Source organism: Hemiscyllium ocellatum, chromosome 15, assembly GCF_020745735.1.
Source record: "Hemiscyllium ocellatum isolate sHemOce1 chromosome 15, sHemOce1.pat.X.cur, whole genome shotgun sequence".
NCBI classification, from domain to species: Eukaryota; Metazoa; Chordata; class Chondrichthyes; order Orectolobiformes; family Hemiscylliidae; genus Hemiscyllium; species Hemiscyllium ocellatum.
In genome coordinates this window covers 43121205-43134884 of record NC_083415.1, presented here as the reverse complement: position 1 = coordinate 43134884, position 13680 = coordinate 43121205, and the positions used below count along the sequence as shown (strand labels likewise).

At 38.9% G+C, this 13680-nt stretch overlaps 1 protein-coding gene across 1 annotated transcript in view; it reads left to right on the top strand.

Moving 5' to 3' along the window:
- Nucleotides 1–13680, top strand: part of ptprt (protein tyrosine phosphatase receptor type T) — a 1408195-nt gene that overhangs the window by 1222158 nt on the left and 172357 nt on the right. The window contains exon 19 of the mRNA XM_060836083.1: nt 266–453. Coding sequence (XP_060692066.1) covers nt 266–453 — 188 coding nt within the window. The remainder of the gene's footprint in view (nt 1–265; nt 454–13680) is intronic.

Sequence of the window (13680 nt, the reverse complement as noted above, 5' to 3'; positions counted from 1 at the left end):
TCTTCCTTTTTGACATCATACCTTAATTCTTCAGAGAACATTTTGTCAGGTTTTATCTCCTCTCACAAATTTCCATTTTACACTCTTGCAGTTCATTCGAAAATATATAGAAAGGACAGCACAAAAAACATCATTAATAGTTTACCAGGGTTGTTTTTTTTTGCGGCAGCAAAGTAGATGATTTGTATTCCCACGTCTGGTGTGTGTATGTAGCAGATTCAAGATCACTTAACGTTTCTGATTATGTGATATTTTTGAAATGCAGACAGCAACCATGAGGATATCACTCAGCCAGCTAGAGTCGTTCAAACCCATTCCTACAGAAATTGTGAGCCTGTTGAAATGTCGTATCAAACTGGACACCTTCAACCTGCTATAAGAGTAGCAGATCTACTGCAGCACATCACACAGATGAAATGTGGCAAGGGCTATGGCTTTAAGGAAGAATATGAGGTAAGTCCAAAAGTAATATTTATAAAATGCACTCACATATTCTAATTACAATGAAGGACTATGTCTTCAAATGAAAGGTCCTAAAGTTAAAGGTTAGTACCTTTAAGACATGAGAAAGATAAATTTAAGTCAAACACATGAAAGGACGTTCATTGTTTTTTCCCTGCAGAGAAATGATGGCAATGAAGGTAAAATGAATGAACCAGAGTAAATATGAGTTTTGTCCCATTTTGTAACAGTGATGCTATCTGTATGTTCTCAAAAGCGACTTTGCAGTTGTTAGAATTGTGACAAGGCACACATGAAATCGCATAACACAGCTGGAAAACAAATATAAGAACTTCTCCATAACCGGTTCAGTTTTCACCACTTGTGGAAACCTGTTGATGATCCATAGTAATTTTAATTGTGGTTGCCTCAAATATGATTAACTACAGGCCTTGAAATTATTATTTCCCCTATTTATTGATATGGTATTGCTTGAAGGAGGCAATAGGTGAATATCACAAATAATAATTTGCAGGTTTCGAATATCATCGTTGATTTGGATATGATGATCAAAACTAACAATATGATGATTTTGCATTTGCGCAAGCCCACAGTGTATAGTGGCTTTGTAATTAATCTGAAAAACCAGTTTTACAGCCAAATCATTCACGAGGTGAAGCTACAAAGTGGTAAATATGCATTATCTGGAATCAGTGACTGTTGAACAGTGGTATATAATGAACTGAGCCTTTTTTCATATTGTCAAAGACACCTCATTGTATTTTGCATTTAACTTGAGTTCTGAAGGACTCATACTGAACTCAAAACATTAACCGTATTTCTCTCTCCACAGACACAGCCAGACCCGCTGAGTTTCTCCAGCGCCTTTCATTTTTATTTCATGGTATTTTACATGTGGTAAAATATACCCATTCATTTGAAACAAAGAACAACTAGTCACATCAGCATATAATCATAATTTATAATGAATGTGAAAAAACTAATATACAATTAATTTAAACTTTATAGCTAACTGACGTACAGTAAAAGGGGATATTGACTCATTCTTTGCTCCCAGCAAGAAGTCTGTTTGCTGGCATCTTGAAAATTGGTACCACAGTGTTGTATCCTGCCTTCAATTCACACTCCCTTCAAACACAGTTCCCTGATGGCAGTATAGAACCAATCAATTTACACAATAATTGCACTGGCGTTTTCTGTTAAGAGATCAGTGCATACCCTGAATCTTTGAAAGGACAACACAGTGCAGCCAAGATTGGGAATCAGCAGGGTGGCACATTAGTGATTGCCAGTACACTGTCTTAATAATTTTGAAACAGAAATTTCTGGGGAGATTTTCTGACTTTACTCTGCTGGTGAGGAGCCTCACCTGCCGCTAGCAAATATTTCGAAGTTTGGAGCTTGCTGCAGCTGTTTTACCAATCATGCATAGCAGGCGGCTAAAACTGTGAAATTCTGCAAAACAAGGCTCCCTACCTGTACTAAGAAACTGTAAGATTATCCATTAATGTCTAGAAATAGCTCTTTGTAGATGAAATATACATTTTTTGGAAGAATAAGTGCCTGATTTTGTGATGTAATTTATGACTGCAGTTCTATTCACAGGAACAAAAGATTGAAGTCAGTGAAAATGTTTGTATTTATAAAGCCCCTTTAATGTATTAAAATAGCCAAATGGATTTCACAGAAGCATTCTAAAAGCAAATTTAACACTGAGCTGACTAATAAGAGATCAGAAGACCATAAGCTTAATTCAGAGGTGGTTTGGAGGAGGAAAGTGACATAGAGAAACGGAGAGATGTAGGAACAGAGCCTGGGGCCTCAGCAACTGAAGGCACAGCCACCAGTGGTGCAGTGATTAAAATAAAAATGCCCATATGGCCAGACTAAGAGGCATGCAGATATTTCCAAGGGATTACAGATAATAGATGGGATAAAAGCCACAGACAAATTTGAAAACAAGGATCAGAATTGATGATCAGAATGGTGACCACGTAACTATTGTTGATTGTTGTAAAAACGCATCTTATTCACTGATGGATGCCCTTTCAGGAAATAAATCTGCGAGATGTGGGGTAAATTAAAAATCACACAACACCAGGTTACAGTCCAAAAGGTTTATTTGGAAGTCCAAGCTTTCGGAGTGCTCCTCCTTCATCATGTAGTTATAACCTGGTGATATGTGATTTTTAACTTTATCCACCCAGTCCAACACCGGCTCCCCCACATATGTGGGAAAGGAAGACTTAAAAAGAAGATTACCACTCATTTGCACTACATCACAGACAGAAAAATGAGTTTCTGAACCTCACTGATGATCTCTTTGGAAGGAGTTGTAAATCATAAGTGAAGAATATGAGGAGAACAGTAAAGTGCCAACAAAAGATACACAAGTTCATGACTGAAAGTAATAACTGTGGCTCTGTGAGCCACTGATTCTAAAGGTTCAAGTCCTGCTCCAGTGACTTGAGCTAAAGTCCAAAGGAGTGCTGCATTAACAGCTAGCCTAATACCAGCCGTGTAACCATTGTTGATTGTCAGAAAAACCCATCAGGTTCACTAATGTCCTTTCAGGAAGGAATTCTGCTCTCCTTACCTGGTCTGGCCTACACGTGACTCCAGATCCACAGCAACCTCATTGACTCAGAACCATTCTTTGGAAAATATGTGGCGAGACAGTCCATTCAAGGGCCAATTAGGGAATCAATTACATTCTGGGTTCCAACATAAGAAAGCAATTTCCTTTCTTTTTACTCGGCAGTGCATTGATGAGGGGATTTTCTCAGCTGTGACTTTCGCAGCACATTAGCCCACATACAGCAGGGTTGAAACTGGTTTTTCAAACTTGTTTTTGTGTCTTCTTGAAATGGGAGAAAAACAGATTTGTCTCTTCCCCTTGACTGCTGTCTCCTCCCAACATGTTCACAGCCTGACATAACTCAGAAGCAACTGCGCTTTAGTCTGCAGTGCATTTCTCCCTTTGAAGTCCTTCTCTTTGAAGTTTCCTAAACACCACTCAGTTGTGAAATTCTAGGGTGTCCCTCAAGGCCTGAGGATAATCCACGTATGTCTTTGAGATAATCACTGAAGTTACAGCCTCAATCAATTTGGCTGTGTGTACTCTTGTTAAAAAACACATTATAATTAAAAGTCAATATAAAGTCTACAATATGATCCATAATCATGATATCAAAATTTTAAGTCTTTATTTTAAATATATATGGATATGCACCACTAGTGGAATTGACCAACGCACACAAACATTAGTAGGAACGCAAATAAGTTATTAGAATGTATGATAGCAGATTAAATTACACATGCCTTGATAAAGAAAAGCTAATGTTGTACTGAGTAGTGTCCCTATCTCTGGGCTAGAAGCTTTGGTTTAACTCCTACTCCAGGACTTGATAGCCAAGGAAGACGCATTCATAACAGGGCTAAAGCATGTTGAATATCAATATTGTCGTAAATCCTTCCAATTATGCCAGTAGCAGTAAGTGACAGTGAGAAGAACTCCCTGGTGACCCACGTGATGGAAATAAATTGGAGGCACCATCATCATTATTTACAGCTCCAGGTTACAGTATGCACGTAAAAGTGTCTGTTGCCAGCATATTTTCTACACCTTGCGGTGTGATTAGATTGATACCAACAGTATGGCATTCCATCATCCTACAGTCTTGGGTAGATTCAGGGCCTGCCTCCTTGCCTGAACATGGCAGGGATGCAGTATCATAGGTTAAGATTAGCTTTTGGTCACAGAACTTAAGAGAAAGTATAAGATGCATTAGTATGAATGAGAGTATAATCTATGATAGAATTTTTAATGGGCTAAGTCACCACTTCTCAATTATCGCAACTTTTATATTCAAAGCAAAATTCATACATAAAGTCAAAGGACACAAAGAAAGTTCTTTAGTCTGGCATATTCATACTGTATGATGGAAGTAAGTTAATCTGATTTACACATGTAATTTAGAAAGCTTTATGACGCTGGTGTTTGGATCACTATGTTATATGCCCAATGAGTAGGCCCAGAAAGTCTGCCATGGTTCCTTTAATCTCCCATCACATTTCCAGAAGAAGATCAGTGAAGCTCCCAGATAATCTGTTAGTGATCATGTTTTTACTATTTAGTCCCCTGCCAATAGTCCCACCCCCACCCCAACCACCCTCCCCCACCCCCAGTGTGCCTCTTGCAAACCAGAGGAAGCATTTGGGAAGAGGAAAGTCAAAGAGAAACCTTCAGATTAGCAAGAACCGAACAGTACAGCTTGAGAACAGGGACAATGTTGTTTTTTTCCCAATTTTTGCTCTACCCATGTATTTTTAATCTGTTTATCCATCTGTATTTGTGTTTAAGGGAGACTTTATAATGGGCTTAGGGTTTTAATTCATATAGGTTACTTGAAGTAGCTTAATTGTTTAGCTGTAACAAGAATCTAATGACTGTAATAAATAGTGATTATTAAGTACAGAAATCTGGTCTGTGCTTTTTATCAACCTCGTTCTGCAAATCAGGTAGCTTAGAGTATTTGCATATCTCTTTGAAAGCTTTAACTTTTGAAATGATTGCAGGAACAGTAATATGCTCCCCCAGTGAGTCATGACAGGTAACAGTTATACGTGCAAGTAATACTTACAGCAATGTTTAAGAAGATTTGTAGCTCAGGTTGGTGATAAGTATATAAGTTATCTCACTGAGCTGGAAGGTTTGTTTTCAGACGTTTCTTCACTTTCATCAGTGAGAATCTCTGGTGAAGCACTGGTGGTATGCCCCATCTCTCTATTTATTGGTCTTGGTTTCTTAAGGTGGGAGATGTCATTTCCAGTTCTTTCTTTCAAGGGAAAATAGATGAGATCTAAATTGATGTGTTTATTGATGGAGTTCTGGTTAGAATGCCATGCCTCTAAGAATTCTCATGCATGTCCAAGGTTGTGTGTGTTGTTCCAGTCAAAGTGGTGTCCTTCTTTGTCTGTATGTATGCAAACTCATGATAGTGGGTCGTGTCTTTTGGTGGTCAGTTGGTGTTCATGTATCCTTGTGGCAAGTTTCCTGCTAGTGTGTCTGATGTGTTTTTGACAGTTCTCGCATGGTATCTTGTAAATGATGTCAGTTTTGCTGGTAGTATCTAGTGGATCCTTGAGATTCATTAGTTATTAGTTTAAGGATGTTGGTAGGTTTGTGGGCTACCATGATGCTAAGGGGTCTGAGTAGTCTGGAAGTCATTTCTGATAATGTCTTTGATATAAGGTAATGTGGCTGTTGTTTTTGGTTGTGTTGTGTCGGCTTGTTTGGGTTTGTTTCTGAGGAATTATTGGAAATCCGTTTTTCTTGAAAATATTTTCTGCTGTTTGTAGTTCTTCAGCCCAACAGCCACAAATGGAGCTGCTTCAAGATATTATTTCAATGAGCTACATCACACTGCAGCACCCAAGAACTACAAACAGGAGAAGAAAAATATCTACACAATGGTTTCAAGAAAAACGGGTACCCAATAAAAAGAATCTGCTGATTCATCAGAAACAAACCCAAACAAGCAGAAGCAATGCAACCAAAACCTACAGCCACATTACCTTACATCAAAGACATCAATGACTTCCAGACTACTCAGATCCCTTGGCATCATGGTAGGCCACAAACCTACCAACACACTTAAACAGCAACTAATGAACCTAAAGGATCCAATAGATACTACCAGCAAAACTAACGTCATTTACAAAATACCATGCAAGAACTGTTTAAAAAAACACTACATCGGATGAACAAGCAGGAAACTTGCCACCAGGATACATGACCAACAACTGACCACCAAAAGACACGACCCACTATCATGAGTTTGCATACATACAGACAAAGAAGGACACTACTTTGACTGGGACAACACACACACCCTAGGATAGACGAAACAAAGACATGCATGAGAATTCTTAGAGGCATGGCATTCTAACTAGAACTCCATCAATAAATACTTAGATCCGATCTACCTTACCTTGAAAAAAAAAAGTGGAAATGACATTATCCACCTTAAGAAACCAAGACCAATAAATAGAGAGACGTGACACACCACCAGTGCTTCACTGCAGACTCTCACTGATGTTACCTAGTCTTGGTGATGAAACATCTGAAAACAAACTTTCCAGCTCAATGAACTAACTTACATGCTTTTAGTAATAGTCATACTATACGAGTACTGACCATCTCCAGCAGGAGGAAATCTCATCAGCTCTTCCTTGGTAGTCAAGTGTATTACTGAATCACCCACAATCAACCACCTAGAGTTACCATTGAAACTGAACTGGACCAGCCATACAAATACTGTGTCTACAAGTTCAGGTCAGATGCTGGGTATTCTACAGTAAGTAATTCACTCCCTGATACTCCAAAGCCTGTCTCTTATCTCCAAGGCACAAGTCAGGTGTGAGATGGATTACCCTCCATTTGCCTGGATAAGTGCAACTTCAACAATCCATTTGATTCTGCATGTTTAAGTCATTCCCTCTGCCATGTGCCAATGCCACATCAGTACTGGCACTGGCACTGCTCACTGTTCACAGAATGCACTGAAGGTACTTGTCAAAATTCCTCAGACTCCGCCTTTCAAACCTGGGACTTGTCCCATCTCAAAGAGAAGGGCTGCAGGCAGGTCAGAAAACCATCTCCTGCAATTCTTTCTTCCAATACACAATATCCTGACTTAAAACCATATCTCCTTTACTGTCATTAAATCAAAATTCCATAACCTCTGTCTCACAGTGTGCCTACACCACATCGACTGTAGCTACTCAAGAAGGTAGTTAAATTGTTCTGAAAGGCATTAGGAATGGATGATTACATTTGGTTTCACAAGTGAAACTCTCATTCTGTGAATGAAAAGAAAGCACAAAATCTTTGGGCCAATGTTTGCACTAGCAAATGAAAGGAATAAATTTATTTTAGAAACACCCAACTTTAGCAACCAAATGTGTCTTGTCCCAATCTTTTATAATAAGGGCATACATCCGATTTTTGAATATTACCAAATATTTCCATTCACAAGATTTTAGGGAAACAATAGCCATCTGCTGCATGTTTTAAACTTTCTGAAATATCATCTCCTGTTTGAGACTCACAGTTGTCTGATAACTGTGAACAATTTTCCTCTGCAGCTTCAAACTAAAATTGCACACCAGAGAAATCGCTGTCAAACCTTTTGAATATTGGTTTCCAAGTATGATCCTGCATAGCAACAGTGGCTGTTGCTATGCAGCAACTTAGATTCAGCTTAGTCACAGTGATCCTTTCTTTATTCCCTTCAATATTATCTCTTGAAAATAAAGTAGGGTGACATACATAATGACTTTATATGTACACTTCATACAATTCAACGTGATTCTAAATTATTGTGATTGTATTCAGCTTTCACTTGATAGGCTTGTAGTTGTAAGGTAGTTCTCTGTCTCAGGTAACAATTGATGAAAGTACCAAAACCTATCTATCATTCTCATTTCAAATTACTCCTTGGGGATAAAAAAGATTTCTGAGCTTTCATTGCACTAAATAGATACATATTGAGGAGGCTATTCATGTGCTCCTTAATTAATTTTGCCACTTGTAGAGTGAATAATAGCATAATGGTAAAGTTACTGGACTTGTACCAACCTGGTTCTCCAGAATATAACCTCAAATCCCACAGTAGTACTTGGAGGAATCTAAACTTGACTAATTAAGTAACTGCAATTAAAGAGCTAGTCTTCACTAATGATGACGATAATTCCTTTGGGTTATTCAAAAGGTTCATCTGGTTTACTTACGAAAATCTGTTGACTGAATCAGCTCTAGCCATCAGTGTGGTGAACTCTTACCTGCCTTCTGAAATGGTCCAGAAAGCCATTTTCTTGTATCAAGACTTAATAGAAAAGTTCAAGAAGAATAAAAGTGTGCCAAAGGTATTGATCTAGGATCCTGAAGAGACAAAGTAACATGTAATGCATTTCAATCTGTAATGCTCACCAATATCTGGGACTCATGGTAAAATTGGGAGAGTTGTCACGCCGACTTTCTGTTTAGAATGAAAGGTAGGCATTGAGTTTCTTGAGTATCTTTGGAGCTGTTGTATTTTATCTCATGGTAAATATGGCAGAATGCCTTTAAGCAACTTGCTGATGATATCATCACTGAATCATGGGACATATCCTGAGGGAAAAGTTGTATTAAACATTGTATTCTTCAATAGCACAATATCCACACCCTGTTTCTTCTGGAAAGGAGACAACATGAGCATTATCACAGCATGTGTATTGTCCTATACAAAGCAAACTCATATCAGGAGCCATTTCATCCAGGCAAATGGAGACTTGTGCTGTATAGTTGGTGAATAGGTTTCAGGGAATTAGGATGTGAGTATTTGTCCGACGTAAACCAAAAAGTTGATTTCCTGACGTGAAGTGAATATGATTGCACTGACATTAAAACATGTAAATGAAGACTGGTATCAGGTGGCCTGAGTAAAATTGAAGTCAATATGAATCAGCAGCAAAGTTTGCCAATGACTGAGCTCATACCTGACACAAAGTGAGATAGTTGTGATTGTTGGAGACCAGTCACCTCAGGCCTAGTACATCACTGCAGGAACTCCTCAGGGTGATACTAAGTGATTCACCTTAACTCCATTGTATGATTAGAGGTGGAGGTGATTGTTTAATTATAAGCAATGTTCAATACCCATTCATAACTCATTAGATGAAGGTGTCCATGCGCTAGTGTAGCAAGATCTGCTAAGTGGCAAGTAACTTGAGTACCACACAAACCTCAAACAGTTATATCAAACAAGTGAAAATATAGACATCTTCCCTTCATAATAAATGGCAATGCCAACATTGAATCATTTATCATAACATCTTGGAAATCACCATTGATCCAGAACCTTAGCTGAAACATTCGCATAATCTTTGTAAATACAAGAGCAGGTCAGAGGTTGAGAATTCTGTCGTGAATATCTGACCCCCTGAATCTTAAGTCTGTCTGTCACCTAAAAGCTGCAAATCTGGAATCTGGTGGAATATTATCTATTTTTCTCCAACAATACTCAAGAAACTTGATAGCATCCTAGGACAAAGCAGATGGTTTGATTGGCATATCATTCACCATGGAAGAGAAAGTGAGGACTGCAAATGCTGGAGATCAGAGTTGAAAAGTGTGGTGATGGAAAAGCACAGCCAATCAGGCAGCATCCAAGGAGCAAGAGAGTTGATATTTCCATCATGAGCTCTTCATCAGGAATGAAGGGATTGCTCAAGGGGCCTGAGAGGTAAGGGGTTGGGGGAGGGTTGGGGCTAGGGGAGTGTGACTCTCTTGCTCCTCAGATGCTGTCAAACTGTTTGGTGCTTTTCCAGCTCCACACTTTTCAATTCTGATCTTCAGCATCTGCAGTCCTCATGCCATCCACCATATTTACCATTCACTCCCTCCACAGCCAGCACATAGTGGCAGTTGTTAATACCAACAACTAAATGCAAGGTAGGAATTTTCCAAGTTCCCTTCAACAGCATCTTCCAACCCTATGGCTTCTTCCACCTAGAAGGTCAGCAAATGCATGGGGACACTACCAACTGCAAATTCCATCCAAGTGTTATATTCACAACTGTTCATAATACTGAACAAGTCAGTTTACAGTGTGATATTTGGTTTGACAAACCATAAGTTTTACTTTTACAGCTTGCTAGTATAATGGTTAGTAACAATATATTTATATGAGGCTGCCAATGTACTTTTAACAAAAGAACATAAGTTTATTATTACAAAGAAGATAACAAAGCCTATACAGAGGAACCTTGATTATCCAAAGGGCATGGGCAAGGAATATTTTGTTAGATTAATTGAATTCCGGATAACATAATGAGTCAAGCATTGGGACTTTGTGATTTTGCCAGATAATCGATATTCAGATAATCGAATGCCGGATAATCGAGATTCCTCTGTATATGACAATTTGAGAAGATAAGATAAACATCACAAATATAGATTCGACCTCTTTATGCCAGAAATATACTTAACCAATGAAGTCTATCATCACTGTTTAATTTCTTACTCAACTAATGACTTTCTGTACATTCACCAGATGGGATTGCCCATCTCTCCTGCAGCTAACTCAGTAACTATTGTTAAACTAGAAGAAAAGTACAGTAGCGCCTCGACTTACGAACTTAATCCGTTCCAGGACCCTGTTCGCAAACCGAAAAGTTCGCGAACTGAATCAATTTTTCCCATTGTTCGGATAGCGTAAGAATGCTTCAACGTAGCAACGAACACTGTTCACAGCGCACGCGCCAAAGATGAACTGAATGAGATCACGCGGGGCCCGAGAGCTTTTGCGTTCAACAAGCGCGTAGCAAAGCAGAACAATGAAACCACATGGTCACACATGGGCTTTTTGCGTTCGTACCTTCGTTCGTACCTTGAATTTCGTACGTGCGTTGAAGCAAAATTTTACATACAATCCTGTTCGTAAACCGATTTGTTCGTGAACGGGGTCATTTGTATGTCGAGACGCTACTGTACAGTGTCCTGTCGAATTCAGCTGCTAAAATAGCTAAAGTCTTCTTTCCAGATCTGTTGATCTGAAGGTTGCCTCAGCTAAACTGCTCTCAGCTGGTATGGACTTTCTCTTCTCAACAGAACCTGTTTCTGGCATCTGGCCACTTCTTTGATTGGTTATGAAAACTCAATTTAGTTAACACTGCAGCAATTATCTGACCAGGTAGTCTGTCCAGTAATTTAGCTTAAGTAACATGATGCTTTGGAAATGCTTTTTGAACCACTGCCAAAAAATAATTTCTGACACTAAATTAAAAAGAATCACATTCACATAATTAAAAACCAAACACCTGTTTGCCTCTAGAATTGCCTCCAGATGTACAGAATCTTCCATGGATTTATGCAGTTTTTGAGCAAAATAAAATGCAATCTGGCAAGTACAAATTCACCTCACAAACGTATATGTGTGTGCCAGACAACAACACAAAGTGACCGAGAAGAGGCAGATAGCCAAGTGCGGTACCCATGAGGATGGCCTCAACCAGGAATTTGGGTTCATGTCACACCAAAGGTGTCCCCTCTGCACTATACTTTCTCTCCCTCTCTCTCTGTCACACACACACACACACACACACACACACACACACACACACACACACACACACACACACACACACACACACACACACCTATGCAAGATTCTGTAAATCTCACTTTAGAAATAGAATCAGTCTGACCTAACACTGGGATGCAGACAGACTTTAACCTCACACCTTCAATGCATTATCTGAGCTGAGATGGCACCTATTGTTAAAGCTATCTTGAGAATGTAATTTAGAAAAGTTCTGGGATTTACATATGAAGGAACCGAAACTAACATGATCATTCTAAAAGATGAAAGACTTAAACAAAATTTGTTTAATATTACATTCTTGTTGCTATAAATTCTGTGCCTTATGATCCTGCTCCACAATCACCTAATGAAGAAGCAGTGCTTTGAAAGCTTCTGCTTCCAAATAAACCTGATGTGTAATTTTTAACTTTGTCCAATCCAGTCCAACACCAGCATCTCCAAATCATAACTGATTATAAATATTCTTTATATAAGTAATTCCCAATCCTTATTTGTTACTTCACAATCACTGGATTAAAATCCTGGAACTCTCTGTAGCAGCATTATGGTGTATCTATTCCATGTATATGTAATGTTTTAAGACACCCTCCCAGCACTTTCTCAAGGGCAGTTATGAATGGACGTTAAATATTGACCCAGAAAGTGATAAACAGAATAATGCATCACTTATCCAAGGTGTGACAATTAATCAAAGAATGACAGTAGACATTTGGAACATGTAGGAAACTTCATACCAAAGCCCAATTTCTATTTTTGCACAATATCCATAACATGCTTTTGGATGTTTGCTCACTGAGCTGGAAGGTTCATTTCAAGACATTCCGTCACCCTACTAGGTAACATCTTCAGTGGGCTTCCATGCAAAGCACTGTTGATAATTCCTGCTTTCTATTTATATGTTTGTTTTCTTTGGGTTGGTATGTTATTTCCTGTGATGACGTCATTGCCTGTGGTGATGTCATTTCATGTTCTATTTCTCAGCGAGTGGTAATTGGGGTCTAACTCGATGTGTTTGTTGATAGAGTTCCTGTTGGAATGCCATGCTTCTAGGAATTCTCGTGTGTGTCTCTGTTTGGCTTGTCCTAGAATGGATATGTTGTTCCAGTCAAAGTGGTGTCCTTCCTCATCTTATGTAAGGATACTAATGAGAGAGGGTCATGTCGTCTTATAGCTAGGTGATGTTCATATATCCAGGTGGGTAGTTTTTTGCCTTTTTATCCAATGTAGTGTTTGTTACAGCCCTTGCACAGTATTTTGAATATGTTTTGCTTGTTGTCTGTAGAGGGTTTTTCAAGTTCATTAGCTGATGTTTTAGTGTGTTGGTGGGTTTGTGGGCTACCATCATGCCAAGGGGTCTGAGTAGTCTGGCAGTTATTTCCAAGATGTCTTTGATGTAGGGGAGAGTGGCTAAGGTTTCTTGACGTGTTTTGTTTACTTGTTTGTTGCTGAGAAATCTATGGACTGTGTTCACTGGCTACCTGTTCTTTTTGAGTGCACTGTATAGGTTATTTTTTTCTCTGCTATGAGTAGTTCCTCTGTGCTGCAGTGTGTGGTGGCTCCTTCGAATAATGTTCTAATGCAGTTTTGTTTGTGGATGTTCGGGTGGTTGCTTCTGTTGTTCAATATTTGGCCTGTATGTGTTGTTTTCCTGTACACGCTAGTTTGAATTTCCCCAATGGCTGTTTGCTCTACTGTGACATCTAGGAATGGCAGTTGTTGTTGTTTTCCTCCTCTTTAGTGAATTCTATGCCAGTAAGGGTATTATTGATGACCTTGAAGGTTTCCTCTAATTTGTTTAATTTAGTGATGACAAAGGTGTGATTCACGTAGCGGACCCAAAGTCCATCCTCTCTACCCAAGAATTCTCGAAGACCATCAAAGGCAGTAAGAAAGAAGAGGATGAAATAATGGTCTCCTTTGATGTAACAGCCCTGTTTACATCAATCAACATTAACATGGCCAAGGAAACACTGACTACACTATTAGAAGACCCAAATACACACACACCAAGCACCACTAACTTCATCAGCAAGGACAGTATCAGCAAGGTAGTGGACCTATGCCTTAC